The 21,754-nt window shown below is 35.6% G+C and overlaps 1 protein-coding gene across 1 annotated transcript in view; it reads right to left on the bottom strand.

Moving 5' to 3' along the window:
- Positions 1-21,754, bottom strand: part of DIAPH3 (diaphanous related formin 3) — a 482,025-nt gene that overhangs the window by 172,482 nt on the left and 287,789 nt on the right. Inside the window, exons 22-23 of the mRNA XM_028105625.2 lie at positions 18,204-18,328; positions 10,236-10,400 (exon numbers count right to left, since the gene is read on the bottom strand). Coding sequence (XP_027961426.1) covers positions 10,236-10,400; positions 18,204-18,328 — 290 coding nt within the window. The remainder of the gene's footprint in view (positions 1-10,235; positions 10,401-18,203; positions 18,329-21,754) is intronic.

Genomic DNA, 21,754 nt, shown 5'->3' on the forward strand with positions numbered 1-21,754 from the left:
AAATATCTGTTGTACTGTGGTAGAACTGATCTTTGAATCTCTATTATATTGTGAGAAAATTCTCACAAGTAGCTTCTTATAGAAGGCTGACCAACACATAGATCTTTATTTCTTAAACACTTTTGTATAATGTGGCAATTCTTATACACTATAGATATTTCTGGGTAACTTATACATGTGTGTTTTAGGATCCAAAGGTAAACAATTTAACACTGAACAGCCATATAAGGTCCTGGGCACTCACTCAAGTAAGTGAGTTGACTGGACAATCAAGAATGTCATAAAAAATACAGTTAAGTATGACATTTCATTACTTTCAGAAATGATTTTTTAAAAAATCTGTTTATTATTGCTTCTTAGAAAGGCGGTAACATCATTAGGAGGAAGAGATCTAAAGTCTTGTGTTTCAGTTTCCTCTTCTGTAAAATGGGCAAAATAACACCTACTTTATGGTAATATTTTAAGAATTAAGTGCCTGGCACACAGTAAAACCTAAATAAATGCAGCAATTATTAATAACAGTAATATTACTAATTTATATTATTTCCATTACTATATCATTGGTGAAATGCCCCACACAATTATTTATCCAGCAACAATTCATGCAAGAGCCACTTTCTAGCCTGCATTGATTATATATGCTTCTATCAAGCGTATGGGGGAGTGTCAATTTTCATAGTCCCTTTATATATAGGAATATAAATGTTTTCCATTCAGAGATGGTGGAATATGACCATACACTGACTCGATAGGAAGTTCCTCCAAAGCATACATCTAATACAGCTGGATTACTTGGTAGGGAAGGTACAGAGGTGAATTAAATATGGGAGGCAAGATATACTCTTGTTCTCAAGTCTAGCTATTTACCACTAAAAATTTATATGTTTATATTTTCATACATAGATACACTGTTTTTAATACTTCTAAATCTAATATACTTTGAGATTTTATTCTGAAAGAGTTTAGTTTCCTAAAGTAGTTCTCCTCCAAAGTACTGCTTGCTTTTGAAATTAGACATTTTTGATAGATTAACTTAAAAATGTGCCCAATGACACAATTCATTTTTTTCCTCAAAAGCAAAATTTAAAAAAATCAATGTGCATATTGCCTCCTTCCAAAAAAGCTTAATAGTTTATATTCCAAATATACCTTTTCTTGTCAAATGTATTAGTCTTATTTTATAAGAGAAAAACTGAAACACAAAAGAATAATTTTTCTTATAATTAATACCAGTCACAAAAGTCTTTACAAATATAAAACATTTGTGACCTATTTGTCCATTTTCCATCAAGATTTTCTTTTGTAACTAAATACAAAATTTCCCCCACATGCAAAAAAAAAAAAAAAAAAAGAAAAAGAAAACCAAAACAAAACCAAACAATGGAATATAACTACTGTGTGGAAAATGAGTTATTCCTAGAAATCCCTATTTGCAGTAGTTATAAGTAGATGCTTTAGAGAGGAATCTAGAATGATAGTAAAAATTAATTTCTCTGCTATTACCAAATTCAATGATGAAATGCTATCAATGAGAATAGGAGAGTATTTCATAGTATAAACTGGCACAAACAATTCATCATCTTAACATTCAATATAAGGTGTTATTAGTTGAACTTTTCATGACCATGAAACTTATGAAAATGGGAAACTATCCTTTGAGAATGTCCCCAAGAATGTGCAGGTGCTGATGATTAAACTATTTCAGCTTCAAGTTGCTCTTTTTGGTAAAATCAGTTTCAGATGAAACAGCAAATTACCTATAAGCCTATCAGGGACTTAACAATATTGAGCCTATATAACTCCTATAGAACGCCAATTAGTTTGTTGGCGAGTCTCTTACACATTTTGCAAAATTCTCAAATAAATGAGATAGTTCAACCTATTCTACAACTTCTTTAACAGAAAAAGTACGGAAGAGTCACAATTATGATTTCCCAAAGTACAACCTGATTTTCCATTAAGTGTGTTTTCTCCCTTTGTGCTCTGAAGTGATATAGTGGTATAAAAATACTCTTTTTATCCCACAATTGTGAGGCTTAGATAAAGGCACAGCTAGGCCCAAGACGGTAGTCATGGAGTATAGTGCTTAAAGATAGGCTTGGTGATAGGATAGTGTTGTTTGTTTGTTTTTGAGCTACGACTAATCACCTCTTCAAGGAAAACATCCAACTAAAGGCCTACAACATTCCATGTAAACCTGGTAATGTTTAAAACATAACATTAAAAGTAGCCTTAAGTCAACAGTGTGTGCACTCTCTCTCGTTCAGAACGTAGAGGACCAGTATATCTGATGTATAAAGAGCATGCCATTTTATTCATTTTTGTTTGTGGTCTCCTAGTTTAATGTTGTCTTTTCAATTACATGGGTTAATATATTTATTATTATGTATTATTTTATTTATTTTCCCTCCACTAACAGTTGACCTTATCTTTTTATTAGAATAATCCAGTCTTTACCTTTTGCTAATATTATTTCAGTGAACAAAATATTTAAAAAGTAAAAGGGAAGTACAAATTACCAGTCATTTAATCATATAGAACCTGTCGTCAGATGGACTTGTAACCCCACTGAGTAAGGCACAGTAAGAATAAACCCTATCAGTAAAGAGAAAATTTAAGTCAATTAGTCTAGCTGTGTTCTGACTGTGAAAAGGCTAAAAAAGTAAAGACTAGAACATATCAGAATTATTTTCAAGGTTGTACACCCAAAATATTCAGCACCTGGTATAGCTCTAATTCCTTAAAAAATCAGATGCTACAGGATATAAAGAAAACGTCCTATAGTTAAAATGTTTGTTTTGTTCTAGGTTTGGAGCTTTATACCTCCCAGTATGATCTCAGAATAGCAATACTGCCAACTAAAAACATTTTTTAAGCTGTAAACTCACCAGAACAAGCAAGGAGAGAAGATATTCCCTACAATAATTACACAAGTGGGCTCAACATCAAACCATGGGACTTTTACATGCTTTTCATTGCTCTGATAATATCATGAGTCAATCTACAAGATTTAAGGAGCACACAGGAAAGGCTTAGTGCTTCAGAGTTCCTGTTGGTCAGCTACTCAGTCCATACAATGGTCATCAGAAATGACATTTAATGTTGACAAGCATCAAATTTAAATAATTTTATTTAAAATATTTAATTAAAAATTATTTAAAATAGTAAATTTAAATAATCAGTTCTGTTCTGGTTGTCCTCTTTACCAAGAAAATTTTATACTAAAAATATCCCCTCATTGGATGATTTCATTTTTGTTTGGCAAATCACTACTTTAATCTCAGTATTCAGTAGAAGAATAAATTGTATTTGATCAACTCATGCAGCAAGAGTAAATGAGTTATAACTGATTTCATATTTGTTCACTACACAGTGTATTTCAACTGTATGAACCAAAAATTAACTTAAAGTCTTCAAGTAGCATGAATGATGGATCTTCAACAGGATGAAACATAACTTTAACAAAATTATAGAAGTAATCTAAACACAGAGCTATTGATGAAAAATGTTATTTATTTAGTTCAAAATATCTATGTGGAAGCATAAAATAAAAAAGGGACACAATACTTAAAATACCGATCCTGTTGTAATAAAATGGCAAAGGTGAAAATTACTTCTATTCTTTGTAGACAGTTAACTTGTTTTGAGGGTGCATGTTCATCATGTCATTTGATCTTCAATACAGAACACCCCTAAGGAACACATGGTATTTTTAGCAGAAAACAGGCTCAGTAAGGTTAAGTAACTTGCCCATAGTTCTAACAGCCTGGGTGCTCTGATGCCAGAGCACACACTCTCAGCCACGGCCGTCTTCCCCAAAATAAGGCAGATGGCAAAATACCACTCTGAAAAACAAGCAGCAAGGGTGAGGCTTCCCATAGGCCAAGTTCATAAATCACTTAAGATTTGAAGACATGAGAGTGAATTCTTCCTCTGTGACTGTCATTACACAATTCAGATGGGAGGTATGTATGCGGGGAAGGAAGTTTAGGGAGGAACTGATTGGACTTTAGGGACAAGAAAAACTGCAAAGTTCAGCACATACACCCAAACCCAGTGCCCGAAAAAGAAAGAAAAAGCCTAAGAGAGGCTACCCCACCTCTTGTGTATGCATAAGAAATCCCTTTTAAGGCAGGGATTGTTTTTCTCACCCTCAAAATCCTAACCTGAAAGTGGGGTGCCCAGATATGCAGGTCTGAGAAATGACAAAGAAGGATGTCCAGTGATCTTTTTCTGTACTTTACAATCCCTACAGAAAATGTTCATGTGCTCAGAAAAGGAACTACACGAACCAAAAAAGTCTGACTTCTTTAAGTGTAATCATGCCAATTCTGTATGGGAATATATGAAATAGTAAACTCAGACGGTCATCACGGGGGTTACATATGTCTTATCAAACAGAAAATTGACAGAAAGAGATCTGTAAATAAAGAGAACACACTGGTGGCTGTCAGAGGGGAGGGGGCTGGGAGGATGGGCAAAATAGGTGAAGGGAAGTGGGAGATACAGGCTTCCAGTTATGGAATGAAGAGGTCACGGGGACAAAAGATACAGCATGGGGTATATAGTCAATGACATTCTGTTAGTCATTGTTACATGGTAGCTAACTTGTGAGCACAGCATAATGTAGAGAGGTGCTGGATGTCTTACACCTGAAACTAATGTAACATGGTGTATCAATTATACTTCAAATACACAGAAAAATGCCATATTCTTAATAAGTATAATTTGGTAGGAAAATTGTTTTCAAACATGCTACCTATAAGGAAACAAATAACAAAGGAGACCCAGGAGGGGAAGCCTTCAGAAGTATTTCTCTAAGATGAAGTTGTTAAATAAAATAAACAAGGTGTCAGAGGAAATTTGCTTAAGGAGTTAAGAGTGTTGTTGCACTGTGCTAATAATTCTGGTTAAAGAAAGAGAATAGCAAAACAACTTTCAATGACGAAAAAGGAAAGCATCACCAAGATAAGAAATGAAAATGTTAAAGAAGAGACCGCATACTTCAGGTGTGAGTGAAGGCACTTTGAGCAAAATTCTCTAATACAAGTGAGAAGTGGGGCCAGGACAAACATCATGCTTCAAGGCCACAGGGCCCAATGAGACACATGAAAATTAGGTTTAAACTCAAAGGACCAACATGAACATGCTATAGCTGTTAGGTAGGATAAAGGCAGGGGGTGGAGGGTCCTAGTAAAAGCCAACAAGAGTTCCATAATGGGCTCAATTCATCCTGTAGAAGCATCACCTCTGTGAGTAATGGGTACATTGGTAATTGCATGTAACAATGTGCCTAAAGCCAATCATGAGTGGAAAACGATGATTATTGTTCTACAACACTATACAACTGAAGGCATGAACCTCACTTGATGAAGCCTGATGCCTGGGAGGACACTGATGTACTGAGCCTACAGTGTGGGGTCAAATATTCCCACCTAGTATCTCCAATGTGAACTCCATGGTTCCCATGAGTCCTACAGGAAACAAAAATCTATTACAGAAAGGTGCTGACTCTTTACCCATCCTCACCCCAGCCTTGGTGTATGTTAATAATCCTCTCATTTTAAAAGAGAACATCTTATGTTTTGAAATAGAACCAGACCAGCACACATTCTTCTACCATGAACACATCAATGTAGACAGAAAGCTATTCTATCAAGGAATGAAGAAATAAAGTAGGTCTTGTGCTGATTCCTTCTAGTAAGTTATCAAAAATGCCCTTAAAAATCACATTTTAACAATTCTCCCAAACTCTGAGCACCAGTCTACTTGGAAATATTTTCAAAAGTACAGGCTTTGGAGTCAGGCAGGCTTCCATTCAAATACTAGCCCCTACCAATTCTGAAGCCTTCTGCAAAGGCACTGAGATTCTCTACCCCACAGTTACCACACAGGTGACATTCTGTCCCTCAGGAGAACACTGGGAAGACAAAGTTGGAGGACACGCGTAAAGCATCTAGTGTGGAGTCTAGCAAGAAGAAGGCACTCGATTGGTGGCAGCTGTTTCTGGATTCATCTTGTTGAAGATGGTAATAAAAATAAAGCTAAATAAGATGACAATGGAAACTTACTCCCTATCTCTTGGAAACTGATCAGTAGTTCTAAATAGAAACCATCTACCTAGAGTAGATCATTAAAACAACAACAAATTAATTGCCACTTGAGAATCTCCAAGGCGAAAAGAGGTGAGGTAAGCTGCACAATGAGCAGGTGCTCCTCAGAGTAAGTTATGTGATTATGGCACTTTTCTCCGTTGGTCTACACGGCTTGAGGCAGCAGTCTAGAACAGATATTCCTTTAGCTATTGGGTAGGGGCTCTCAGAAAGGAAAGGAGAAGAAAAAAAAAAAAAAAAAAACCTGGACAGCTACATCTAAACAAAGTAGTTAAAAAATCTTAGTAACTCTGGTACCCATTATAGGGGTTGGTAAAAGGTATAGTAAAGGGCTTTAAATAGAAATGAGCCAGACTTTAATTGCTTAAGAATAAATTCTGGGGCAATTCTAAAATATAAATATTTTTGGGTAAATTATTCACAAACCGATCACTATTAAAAATAAAAGGGGCCACATTTTTATTTTGGGGAGGTATTAAGTTTCAGATTAGCTCTGTTAGCCATTTAAATGTAATTGCTATATTTAATAGGAATTAATAGAGTTCAGCCATATATGGCATAGACTGGTACAAGACCCTCTGGGTTAGCCCCTCAGCTCCGTCAATTGCTGGCAAGTCACAATCTCTCTAAGCCTCAGTTTTCTCATCTGTAAAATCAGAACAACAACAGTATGGATACCACATCTGGTTACTGTTAGGGTTAAATGAATGAATGGGGTACCTGGCACTTGCTAGCACTATATGTATTAGCTATTAAATCCTGGCCCCCATTGTAGATGAGATTATCTATTACTCAACAAACTTATCTGTTTGTTGGGTAATAGATAAATGCCATGAATTACACTAGAGAAACAAAGGTAAGTAAGATAGTCACAGGTCTAAACAGATGAAGTGAAGTCTCAGCAGAGAGCAGAAGGATGAGTATAGTAATTTTGCTGGGCAAAATATGGACAGAATGCTCCAGGTATAGGGAACCATGAGCAGAATGATCTGAACTTGGGAGAAAACATTCCATGGAAAACTGCCATAGTTTTTTTTTTTTGGGGGGGAGGGGAGGTATGGAATGAGGACAGTGGTTCCAACTCCATGTATGTAATACAAAATGGACCTCCACTTTAATGGTAAAATTTGCTCATTCATGACCAGGAGTATTCCTAAATACCAGTGGATGAAGTAACAATATAAACATATCTTACCAGTATTTTCTCAAAAAGAGATTGTATTGATATGCTTTTCCAGAACAGACTTTCAACACATTAAAGTTCTACATCTGTTGCTAAAATTTTCAAACTGATTCAGTGAGGTTAACTAGATTTTCAAAGTTGAATAGTGTGGAATTAAATAGCAACATAAGAGATCAGGAGAATTTGAGAAAACAAAACATTTGTCAAAAATTTTTGCCAATATTGACACTGTCATCTTTTTTAAACATACACTGTCTAAAATTCAAGCAGCATAACCATATTTACCAGAAAGGAAGAAAGAATAAAATTTGTGTGCCAAATTTCACTACCTTGATATAACCACTTCCCTTACAGTCATCTTTGTGTCTATTTTTACCCAAAAGAAAATTTCCTCTCCAAATTATTTAAATAATTTTTTATATTTAGCTCTAATAAGGTTAATTCAGTACAATGTGCATATGCGTGTGTGACAGCTTCTACTTCTAGGACCCATGTGAACTCTGAAATAGACAAAGTGTAACTGTCACTCTATTACCCCCCTCTTTTGAATGCTTCTCCATTCAAACACTTTCTCCCTCTGCCCACCACTTAGTAACACAATGACCAAGTTACCCCCAGAATGCCCAAAGCCCTCCAATCCTACCAGATCTTAGGAAAATTGGGAATTAGACTTGATTCAAATGTCAATCTAAATGCTTAAAAAAAAGTACAGCCTTGGTTTCATTAGAAAACCCTTCCTATGCCAGTGTTCTTATTTGTAAAATAGAACACAAGTTATAAAACGTGAGAAGGAGCACTACATAGCATTTAATTGTACAGGCTCTTGGAGGAAGACTGTATGGGTTCAAATCCTAGTTCTACCATTTTATAGCTAAATGACATTAAGCCAGATACATTCTTAAGCCAGATACGTTCCATCTTTGTGCCACAGAGGGATGGTAACAGTGCTAGTTGGAAAACTATTATGAAGATTGACTGAAATAACATACATAAAGCATTTGGAAGAATATCTGGTTCACGGAACACTCACTATGATAGGTGTTATTAGTTCATATATCTATTTTATACTTTTATGCATAATTGTGTCGGGGGTCCCCAAGACCACCCACTGGTTTGATAATTTGATGGAAGGACTCAGAACCCAGAAAAGCTCTTGTACTCATGGTTACAGTTTATTACTGTGAAAGGGCACAGATTAAAATCACCATGAACTTTTCCCAGAGGAATTCCATTATTCTAGCAATGATGCGTGACAACACATATGAAGTACTGCCAACCAAGGGAACTCTCCCATGCCTTGGTGTCAAGAGTTTTTATTGGGAAGGTCAGTCACATAGGCATGGACCTTCCACATGGACAACCTTAGCTACTCAGCCCCTAGCCTCCTATAGAGAAGAAACTGAACAGTGCACTCCAGGGCTTCAGGTGAACAAGAACAGGTACTCACCATAAATCACATTTCAAGCAACACCTATCTATAGTTTGGTCCAAGGCCCCAGGCATACAAAAACATCCTTATGAGACAGGGTATTCCACGGGCTTACAGGTAATCTCCCAGGAGCCAGTGGAGGGCTAGTATTTTCTTTGAAATATGCAGGGTTGAAATACCTCAAGACTACTAAGTTAATCCTTCACTGCACACTAATTTATTAAAAAACTACCATGTGCAAGGAGCTGTGATAATATTATATATATATAACTTAATATATATTAGCTGGTTTAATAAACACTCTTATGAGAAAGGAATTAATACTTCTATTTATATATATGGAAACTGAGGCTCAGGAAGGTTACATCAGTTCACAGTCACATAACTAGTGTGGAGTCTAAACCTAGCTCTCCCAGACTCAAAAACCTATGCTACTTCCACTAAGCCATGTTGCCTCGTAAGATACAAAAGTTAAATATACTGTATAATATATCACACATATAGGCATGTATTTATCAATCAAATCCACTTCTTCCACTTCTGGTAGTGAACAACTAAAGAATCATTTTGAACCTGTGAAGGGAAAAAACTAAAGCTATGAGCAAATGTGTGTATTTATTGTAGAATAGTTTAAAGTACTGAGTTTTTATTAAAGGACTATCTCATAACCAAGTGATTATAACCAAGTCCAATAAATTCAGCAATAAATTTTTCCTGAGAGTAAAAAGAACCACTTCTTTAAAATTCAAGCTTTTTTCTTTACCCTTCAAAACTTTTTAATCCCCACAAACATTTGCTGAAATAGAGAAATGACTTACCCATCTATTAAGAATAACATAATTTTTTGTTGCAGAAATGTATCACCAGTTTCCCCAGGGAGGCAACAATGCTTTCTCACTTTAATATGTGTGTGGTTTTTTTTCTCATCTAATCAGCTAATACTTTTCAAAAGATCTTTTTAATGCCTAAATGAAAGGATTCCACATCAAAGACCTGACCTCCCTATTAAAGTATCTAAAGGAAACCCTAGGAATGTAAAATCCATTCAAAGGCAAATCACAGGTAGCTTATTGTACAATGCATGAAGAAAAGAAAAGGGGGGGAAGGCTTCATAAAAGCTTCATGGAATTTGGTAAAATTATACCACAAAAATACAAACTGAGCTTAAGTATAAAGAAACAAATTCATAGCCAAAAACATATTACAAAAGTGTTCCATAATTGGCCAGGAGGGGAGTCTTTATGAAAAACTTCAGAATTTGTCACATTTTCAATCAAAATTTCCGATTACAGCTTAATGTTGGGAAGGCCAAAAAGAGAACAAACCGCATATTTCTCAATAGTGTTAAAATCTAAAATTTTTAAAGCTAACTTTCAACATCAGGGAAGGTAGATTTTATTTTACTACAGACAACAGGAGTGTAATAAAGTAATGAGACTAAAGTAATAATCGACGCGATAGTACTGACACAGACACCTTTTCAAAAAACAAATTAAAATTTTTAACATACCATGAATGTGGTTCTGAAGTTATTCAAGTCATTTAAAAAGTCTTCCACAGACATCTTCTTCACATCAATGGCGTAGTATCCCAACATACTCTGGTATGACTTCTCCATATTTTCATGTAACTTAAAAAGTTTCTCATATTGTTCTTTTGCACTGATAACAAAGCTGTATGTTATAGTTAAGGGATCCAGAAACTTACAATGTTTTAGAAAAAATAAACAAACCCGTGAGTCCAAAATGCCAAAACTACCTCTAACAGCTCACTGTTCTTGTAACTCAATCTATCCTGTACAGTGGTGAAATCTTAAATTCAATCTCTTAACTGTGTCACAGTTACCAGAAAAGAAATATTTATTTAATATTTTTCTTTTACAATTGAGTTTAAGGAAATTCTACTTCCAATTTGTGTATCTATGTTATTCAGATCATGCATATGATTTAAATTATAGCTCAGTAGCTGAAACTGAGTAATTTCGATGATACTGAAATCAACTACATGGGCACTGAACATACAGGTTAAGTTGGACAACTGGGGTCAATATCAGGCTCTTACACCTGGAGGTAGATGGCTATGGGCAAGTGCCTTATTCTCTCTGTGCTACAATTTCCTCAACTGTAAACTGGGGAATGAGAATACCACCCATTTTACAGGGCTGTTGTGAGGGCTAAATGAGTTAATAATGCAAAGTTCTTAGAGAAATGAATAGCACTTAGTAGTAAATGTAATCACTTAGTATTTTTATTGACCACTTACTCATTTTAAGCTTTAAGTTTCTAAGATCAATCCAAAAATATTTTAAGAGTTACATCAGAAACTTCAAATATTATGTAACTTCATGTTTTAACTCTCCTTTGGAAAATTGGTACATATATTCTATGCATTGCATGTTTTCAATTATGATCTGGCACATACACCTGCACATACAGAAATGTTCTTTTCCCATTTATTATGACAACACAATTCAAAGCACACTGATTTTCAGAAGACTAACAGTGAGAATGTAGTGATGGCATTAGAAAACATTTTTTAAACAAACCATAGCATTTCCTTTGTAGTGTGACAAATCACTAACGCGGTTACATATACCATACGTCATTCTAAAAAGATGACTGCTAAGAGTATCATTCACAATCCTCTATGGCTCCTTTAAACTGGGACTTTTAAAGAAACGGAACACATAGAATTAAGGTTATCAAAGCCATCTTACTGCCTCTAATGTAAGAAAATAAAGATATTAGCATAATTTTTTAAAAAGCCAGTAATAAGAATAACTAGATTCAGACCAAGAAAAGAAAACCAAACATGGAATGTTTATAACCTAAAGGAAAGATTTTCCACAATTTCAAAAGATATGATTCCTCTGATCAGAGTATCCTCCAGTGGAAGATAAAATAAGGAAACTGATCTGGGCCCTTTATTTTGAGAGAGAAAGAGGCAGCCCTGCTGCCAGATGGGCGGTGAAATCCAAGGGGCATGGAAAATTTCTACCAATTGGAACCCAAGCTCCCCAAAAGGAAAGGCATCCCAGTCAATCAAGCTCACTTGTACCCATGTCTAGGGTGAGACCACAGATCACCTACTACCCTTCTATGCTAGTTCCTTTTTCTGCCTTTCCCTGCCATACAATGCTCTTCTTACTTTTATATATAGTATTTTAGGAAAGAAAGAACAAACTAGAACATAGGAAGTCTGGATTCTAATGCAAGAGTTGGTATTTTTTAACAACCTTAAGAAAATCTATAGATCTTTCTGTGGCTATTATATTCATCTGAAGAGCAAAATGCTCCCTTATATTTTCTATATCTAGATCAGAATAGTAGCAGTGGTTGATGAGTGGTTGATGAATTTGTGTGTGGTATCATTTCTTAATGCTTAAATAACAAAAGATTTTGTATAATTACTCAAATCACAAAATCACAAGAAATTGTAACAATACAGTCACACGGGACAGATTTCCAATCACTTTGTCTAAGGAAATATCCATATTCATGAAATAGTATAAAGTGAATTTATGTAAATTAAAAAACCACATTTGAAACACATTCAGGAACTAACATTAAATGGACCATATGGTGATTCATTTGTAATGTGAAATAATCATTCCTTCATTTATATAGTAAGGTCAGAAATCAACACTGGCTTATTTATTCAATCTATAACTCTCACCTAAAATTATGTCCCAGATACAGACTATATCCATATGGATTATTTATATATCCTCAACTCTTGTCTAAAAGAGAAACTATTTTCTGCCTTTGCTTGTCCAAACCTATCATTCAAAGTTTCCTTCAATTCTTCCTCTTCCACAAAGCCTTCTTCTCTCATCTCTACGGCTATAAGTTCGTTCCACTGAACACACAGCATTTGTAATCCATTGTATTCTGCTGGAACAGAGTTTTTCCTTCTAGTCCAATTCCCTACTCGTGCTTTGCTCCTGCCACATTTCTAGAGGATGGTCACCTCTGATGGTCAGCCCCTTCTGTAGATGCCCTGTTCCATCTGCTTGGCTGCATTAAGTCTACTTGCCTGCCGCTGCATTGGCACCAATTATTCATTTTCCCCTAGTGTGCCATCATTCTTAAACTTTGGTGGCAAGGGTAACAGGCCTCCTCAAAAGTGCGATGAAAGCCATGGAACTTCCATTCAAAAAATTGCACATCTATGCATTCACACACATACAATTTGGATGTAACATTAAGGGCTAATAGAGTCCCTGAAAAGTAGTTGTGCTGGACAACACACTAAGTATACTACTTTAGGGGGTGTTTCTAATTGTACGGTCCTAAAGCTACTCCTTTTCTTCCCCCTCACTGCATGGTAAGGCTTTGCATTTTAATAATAGGCACTTCACAAATATTAGCAATTTTATCCTAATACCTGGGAATATGCCCATTCTCAAGAATCAGTTTGGTTGGGGCTCCTGAGTGGCTCAGTTAGTTAAGCAAATTTGCCTTCAGCTCAGATCATGATCCCAGGGTCCTGGCATCGAGCCCCACATCAGGCTCCCTGCTCAGCGGGTTGCTTGCTTCTCCCTCTCCCATTGCTGCTTCTCCCCCCACTACCACCCCCGGCTTGTGCACGCTCTTTCTCAAATAAAATACTAAAAAAAAAAAAATCAATTTGGTCAACAGGTTAAAATAAAACTGTAAGTATTATCCAATAACACTTCTTAAGATTTTCAGGTAGTAATCACAAGTTAATAAAATATTAGAAATATACCTGAGCACTTTTTTTTTTTTTTGGAGACAGCAAGAGAGGAAAGTGCATGGGCAGGGGGGGACGAGGGAGGGAGGGAGGTTTTTTTTTTTTTTTTTTTGAAGATTTACTTATTTATTTGAGGAGGGGGCGTGCAGGGGCAGAGGGAGAGGGACAGGGAAACTCAAGCAGACTCCCCACTGGGTGCGGTGTCTGACGTGTGGCTCCATCTCATGACCCTGAGATCAGACCTGAGCTGAAAGCAAGAATTAGGTGCTTAACTGACTACTCCACCCAGGTGCCCCAAGAAAGAGAATCTTAAGCAGGCTCCACACCAAGCACAGAGCCCAACACAGGACTCAGTCTCACAAGAGATCAGATCATGACCTGAGCCAAAATCAAGAGTCAGTTGCTTAACTGACTGAGCCACCCAGGCGCCCACCTGAACATTCTTAATAAAAACACTACAATTCTATATAAACTAAAAAGATGTGATAGGAAAGAAATCCAAGAGCCAAAACCATGGAAATGACATGGTCTTGTTTTAATAGCTAGAAAGCTTTCTAAGTTCATTTTCTTATCATTGTTATCTATGAAACAATTTGTTCCCAAAGGAATGAGTGGAGCTTTGAATAACTGGAATTACCCGCAAGAATGGTAAAATTGTGATTGAACAGAAACAATTTTGGAAATAGTCAAATTAATTTTCAGTTTAAAATGATTGTCTGATAGGACAGAATAAATGGTCACATTAATGAAGCACTCTACATCATTACTGATGGGCTATTCTCTCATTAAGAGATGGTGAAACCACCCAGCACAAATACATTTCACATTCAGTCTCATGTCCTGCCCTGATTATTGTGCTTCCCCCAACAAGGATATCTAGTACTTCCATTAACACAGCTTATAAGGACCAGCTTCAATCCGTCCTCTATGTCTAATACATTTTATAGATCTTCTTAAGTACTCAGGATCCAGCTAGCCAGGCAGCCAGCCAGCCATTCGGTAAGTATTCACTAAGCTCCACTGCATTCCACTCTTCTGGGCAATAGAGAAAACACTAGTTAACGAGGTAGGCAGAATCCCTGCTTTTATGAAACATACATTCTGTAGAGTGGCACAGAGAAAAGAAGTAAATGCATGAGAGAGAGTGATAAGTATGATGCTGAAAATAAAAGTGTGTGATATTATACAGACTCAGAGAGGCTAGTTTACGTTGGGTTGTTGGGGAAGTTGTGGCTAAGGTGAGTGACATTGCCTGGAAAAACTAGACTGTAACTATAAAAGAGCCGTGAGCACCCCAAGTGCTGTAGCTGTAGCACAGTGAGACCTCAGGGAAGGAAAAGTTCATTACCAATTTGGATGAGGAGAAGGATATTTTAATCCAAGTTTTAAAACTTTGTTAAGAATGTAAATGGAAGACGAGGAAGGAAGGAAGGAAGGAAGGAAAAGAGGGAGGGAGGGAGGGAGGGGGAAATTCGAGAGAAAAATCTGCTACTACAAATCACCCAATTACCCAAACTCCCACTCTTGCAAATGGACACATATTATACATATTACATTTCACAGGTCCAGTTCCTCGATTTTACTTTCTAACCACTGTTTAATTAAATAGAAATGTACTGAATTCCTTTATCCAAAAGATGCTGTGTTTTACACAGTGTGGAATACAGATATAAGACCTAAGTCTTTCAAGGAATTTATTGGAATAGTTTTAGCATCTACATAATAATTTAAAAAGTGCCTAACACGTTGCTACATACGAGAGCAAGAAAAAAAAAGTATGTAAAATAAAGTAGGACTGCAGTGAAGAAATTTAAAGACTATAACATGGGAAAAAGCCAAGTGATTATAACATAAGTTGTGACGAATATGAAAATATATAAATGTCTGGCAAAATGATTTTTTTCTAAGAAACTCAGGAGATGGCGTAGGAAGAGAAGAAAAGGTAAATCCTGGGCAAGAAGAACTTTAAGGGCAATGCTCTAGAATCTGTTATTTTCCTTAAAATTCTAGTATTCTAGAATCTAAAGTTCAAAAGAAATGAACAGGCACTACATGACACAAATCCTGGCATTTTCCTAATTTTCTCACATATAAGAGCTAAATGTGGATACTTCACATGCAATAGTTTGCATGCAACTATGTTGATGGACCTGCCTCAAATTCGTGTCCCACATTTTTCAAGCAAATATTTACAGTGGAAATAGTCAACTCCAATTATATTTCTGACCCAGGCGTAGCAATTGGAAAGTAACATAATTACTACTAAAAAGTCAATGTGAATATATGAAATAATTGTACATGCATTTTAAAGGATGTACTAAACTCATATTTTTATACTCAGTAGTCTATGTGAATAAAAAGCACGCACTGGAAGAATTACAATATACTATAATTGAATGCTAATAGTGAAAGTTCATATAACAAAATTCTATCATTATAATTTAAAACAATTCAATTAACGGATTATTTAAGTTACTAAGTCATGATTGTTTAAATATCTACTTGTAAAAATATATCCCTAAAGTTAGATAATACACACATGTTCTTTCAGAATTGGTTGATGAACCAAACAATTTGACATGTGTTTCAACTAATAAGCACTAAAACTTAAAACATAAAGTTTGAGCGTTAATAACCCAAACTTTAGTTAAATACATTTTTATTCATTGTGCATTTTAGTTTCCGAATTCTTTCACTTTCTAAGATCTGATAAGAAGCTCACAATTTACCATTTTAATAAGATCTATATAAATCCATTTATTATTCAAAATGTGACTTGTTGTCAGTCCTAATTAAAGTAAACAAAGCTCTGCAAAGAATGAATTTAATTACTTTGAAAGTAGTATGTCTAACCGAGATGAAAAGCAAACGAGTGCAATCTAATCTCAGCAAAGAATATTTATGATTATAAGCTGTGTCAATAGCAAAGTGCACCAACTGTTCATATATCTGACTTCCAAGAGATACATGAATGCTAATCAGTTCATTAGAGGCTTCTAGGTTGTGATATTTAGCGACAGGATGTAGTAGCTTTCTTGTCCATGGAGTATAATTGTACTCAGAATGAAAAATTGTTTCCAACAAAGCATCATCCTTCCTGTTTCTGATTTCCTGCTGGTTGCTTTTTATGAGCTGCATACCTTTCAAGAAGCCGACATCATTCAGCTTCTCGTGTCATATGAATACAAGTATGGATACGTCCTGGAATTGTCTGCTGAGCAGGATTCTACCACCTTCATGCCAAGCTCAGGAATTTATCTTGGGTTATAGGTTCCAGAAACCTGAGCCTCCTAATTAGTAAGCTCACAGTGTATTACCAGAAACTGTATGCAAGCGAACCCTTTTCTAAAATGCGTTCTCTCTATAGGGAACAATGGAAGTACTTCAATTAACAGTGCTTAATGATTAAAATAAACTGTCACATATGAATATTTTAACATGATAAAATGATTGAGGGGGGAAAAAGCTAAGGATGATGAAGCTAACGTAACTCTGCAATAACAAATTTAGTTTTAAAAAGCATACTTTGCCAAATGAGAAGGTGCTGCGAAAGTATTCTTTTGATGGGTAAATACAGATTTCACATAAAAAAAAAAAAAAACCTTCTCAAATGTAGTGATAATGGTGCCCTACCTAATAAAAGAAACTGAATGGGTAGGGAAGATATGAAAGGAAACAAACACATTAGCCTGAATTGATTGTTGCTGGAGTGCATTTTTATGATATATCCCAAAAGAGACAATGAAGAAAGTTAAAAATTGAACTAATTCACAATTAAGCTGAAAGCATATACAATAAACTCTATGACAAACCAAATAATAATTTTGTGATTTGCTAAATCTCAGGGGAGCAGATATGGAAAGAGGAAAAGTAGTTATTTTATTTCAAGTATCTCAGTTTAAAATATTAGGAGTGTCTATTTATAAGAGCTCATTGGAAATGGGTTATCCTTTCATATAAAATTGAGGTCCATATGGGATTTTAATAATGCATAGTAGTAATACTTTATTATAACACAAAAGATATCAGTCTCTAATCTCACACAATGGTTTGCAAAGCAACTCAACATTCATTTCAGGAAATTAAAAAAAAGTTTATTACTTCAATTACTCATTAGAGACTAAACCACAAAGTCAGTGAAACAAAAGATAATCGAATTCAAAAGAAACCTTAAATTAAGCAGGACACAAGTCTCATTTACACACACAGATACACACACACACACAGATCTTATTTTGGGTTTGGAGAAGACCTATACAAGTAGTGATCATGACAAATTCCATTTTGATTTTGGAATCAGGCAGTATTTCTAAAGGAAATATTAAAGTTTCTGGAACACAATTTTTTATACCAACCCTTGAAATTAAGCTGACTAGTCACACCAGTCTATAAAATCTTTGTTTCCCTCCTGAAACATTTCAAAAGTATCTAAATCACATCATGATTCAAACTTCCTCAAACTGAGTTTTCACATCCTTTCAATTTACCATGAACATCAGAAGGAAACAGGACAAATGGAAGGGAAAAGATGAGAGAAAATATCCAAATTGATATTTAAAAAAAAAAAGAATTGAAAGCAGAATACATTTCTGTATTATTCATGATAGGTAAACACACTGATAAACTTCCCCACAAGAAGGCGAAAGTTAAACTGCTATTTGGCACTATAGAATAACCACTGGTTATGCAAATAAACCTACAACATTAAATAAATTCTAACTCTAGTTGACTAGTGACTTAAGTTATTTAGATATCAGAAGGATATGGACATCTTTGTCACAAACTTATCATGCAAGTCCTCAGGAGGGGGAAAGGTTTCCAAATCTTTCTCAAGCTGTTGAAGCTGCCTTCCCATCTGCTTCAAATTCTTTTCCAGCGTTTCTACAGAGACTGAAAGAAAGTATATTAAATGCCTTGAAAGGACAAAATTATAATATATAAAAGGTAAAACATTCTAGGAACAAAACATTTGTGCAAAACCTTACAATAATAAAGTAAAATTCTACTAAAGATAAATTTCACTTCTTTTAAAGCTTTAGATTTTCAAATGCAAAACTAAAGGAAATTTCATATTTAAAAAAATGAAATCATGAGGAAATGCTCACATGAACAAACCACTTTTAATAGAGTTTTGTATAAAATTAGAGCCCTTGACCTCTACACTACAAAATAATCAGTCTATTCAGAAAAAGAGGAGCAAATAGAGACTCTTAAACATTAAACCCATTTTAACACAATTTTAACATTTTTCAAAATCATGATCTCTCGAGAGGAAACAATGAATATGTGGAAAAGACAAGGAAAAGTGTGTTCTATTGTCCAAGCTAATCTATAACAGGAATGAAAAGGTATCAGAAGCTACTTGAGCAATACATGGAACAAATGTCACATTTTTTTTTTACTGGTACCCTGAGCACAATCTGTGTTTATTATTTAATAACAATTTCCCTTCCTTCACGGGGAGTTTCTCTCACAATGCACATGAAGGAACAAATGGTAGAGAGGGCACTAAGGCTCTATCAGAATGTACTCGTCACCCAGCAGGACGTTGAAGAATCACTTCCTAAAATCTATGCATAATTTTAGATGACATCAAGGAAAAAAATTAACAATATATAAAGATATAGTGACCCAAACCAAATTTGGGGTTCAGATGAATTTTGGCTAAAACTTTTTTTCTTTTACTTCCCATTACTGAGAACTATATGAAATAATGTGTAAAAATGCGTATACTAATTCTAAGTACACTATCATGTTTAGGCTTCCAATTAATCCTGAGGAATGGATACAGGTCAGGTTTCACCTGTAAGAATGGGAATCCCTTTGAAAGCAACCTAAGTGCCCAATAAAATGGGACTGAGTTAAAAATATATACATATTTTTAGTCTTGGTTCAATAAAATGGAATAGAAGGGAAGCATGATAAACAATGCTGTGTAAGGGGAGTCTGGGTGGCTCAGTTGGTTAAGCGACTGCCTTTGGCTCAGGTCATGATCCCGGAGTCCTGGGATCAAGTCCCACATTGGGCTCCCGGCTCAGCGGGGAGCCTGCTTCTCCCTCTGACCTTCTCCCCTCTCATGCTGTTTCTCTCTCTCTCTCTCTCAAATAAATAAATAAAATCTTAAAAAAAAAAAAAACAATGCTGTGTAAGAACATGGAGTTTTGTTTTTTAAACTAGCTGTATACAAAATAACATTTGCTATTCTAACATATTAATAGCTTTTAATAAAACTTTAACATATTTTGTTGTAAAATCAATTAGCTGGCTAATTTTCAGATACATTTTTTTTTAATTCGTTTGAGAGAGAGAGAGAGAGAGAGCACACATGCACACATGCCTGAGTAGAGGGCAGGGGGAAGGGCAGAGAAGCAGACTCCCTGCTGAGCAGGGAACCTAATCTCAGGACTCCGAGACCATGACCTGAGACGAAATCAAGAGTCAGATGCTTAACCGACTGAACCACCCAGGCGCCAATGTTCAACGAGGCCAACAAATGAACTTTTCAGACAGCCACATATAGTAGTTTGCGCCCAGAGTGATGACATTTTAACCTCTGGCTCCCACTGTAGTGAAGCCATTTTGAAGTTATATTAGGTGTATATTTTATCATTAGTTTTGTGCTACTCATGTTTTCCCTGTCAGTGTTACATTTAGGCAATAACAAAAAAAAGAGTACATAAAATATTTCTATCAGCATTTAGTGCATTAATTATTTCAATTTATTTAACTCAAGTGCCCAAATCTCACTGTGCATTGCTCATGATGGTAACCCATGGCTCCTATGCTATGCTGTTTCAATTTTATGTCTGTTTGTCAATTATTCACAACAAAGACATCTATTTAATCAGGCCTGGGGTGTTTCATTTACTCTTCTCATTTCCCATTTTTTGTTTGTTTCTTTCAAAGTTCTCTATCTGCACTACAAGAAGAGATTCCCTTTGCTCTCCTAGTCTATTTGACCTCTTGTCTAATATTTCATTAGCATTTCCTCTATCATTTCTTAAGAAATCTTACAGGTGGTTCACTTTTATACTTCCTGAAACTGTGAAACTTCTCATTAATACAAGTTCAAAAACACATAAAATCATTTTGAGTAAATATGTGCTCAGAAGAGTTTATAAGCTGTACAGCCACTTTATGCTGTAAATCAGGTTCAAAACAAGCCTATTAGTATAATATTAGCGAAAGTCGTAATGGTAGTAGTAGGGATAACAGTAGTAGTGGCTCAAATGTACCGAGTATCCTGAGGTCCTGTCTTAAGCAGCTTCCATTAATATTTTCAAAGATTTATTTATTTATGAGAGAGAGAGAGAGAGAAACACAGAGGGAGAGGGAGAAGTAGACTCCCCTGCTGAGCAGGGAGCCCGATGTACGGCTCGATCCTAGGACCCTGGGATCATGACCTGAACCGAAGGCAGACGCTTAACCAACTGAGCCACCCAGGTGCCCTGAATCTTCCATTAATTTTTAAAATCCTCACAAGATAATCATGAAATAGATATTGCTATTATCCCATTTTACAGATAACAAAACTAGAGTGAGTAAAAGTCAAACAACTAAAAGTAGTGAGGTCAGAATTCGACCTCAGGCAATTAAATTCCAGACTTCATTTTTTTATATTTTTTTATTGTTATGTTAATCACCATACATTACGTCATTAGTTTTTGATGTAGTGTTCCATGATTCATTGTTTGTGCATAACACCCAGTGCTCCACGCAGAATGTGCCCTCTTTAATACCCATCACCAGGCTAACCCATCCCCCCCCACCCTCTAGAACCCTCAGTTTGTTTTTCAGAGTTTTAACTGTTTTGCTCTACAGAGTAGGTTTTATTTTTACAACTGCTACCTATCTATAACAGTGTTTAAGTACATAGATGTGGCTTTCACACAATGACTGTCTTTTTGTATAATCTTGCCTCATGCTATCGTAAGTAATCCACATATGGCCAAACTCAGGGGACTAGATGTAAGCATTCTGGACGGATGGCTGGATGACAGACAGACATGCTACCTTATTTTTTAAATGAAACTTCATGTGTTAATACACCGTGGAACAAAATCACATGCTTAAAATACTGTTAGTCCACTAATCCAATTTATTATACATACACATATTTGGGAAATACCTACAGAAAGGACAAATAAAAGTTTAAGGGACTCCAATGTAACAAAAAGCACAAGGCAAACACTGGGAAGGAACACAGTTGGATTTTTTTTTTTTTCTGACACCTAATACAACATTCCAATACCTGTCAATCCTCCAATTCGTGGACACAAATTGGGTAGTCTTCCACTTCAATTCTGACACTAAGTA

The sequence above is a fragment of the Eumetopias jubatus genome, unplaced genomic scaffold, assembly GCF_037043125.1.
Source record: "Eumetopias jubatus isolate StellerSeaLion01/CBP00866 unplaced genomic scaffold, mEumJub1_p1.0 scaffold_3, whole genome shotgun sequence".
Lineage (NCBI taxonomy): Eukaryota > Metazoa > Chordata > Mammalia > Carnivora > Otariidae > Eumetopias > Eumetopias jubatus.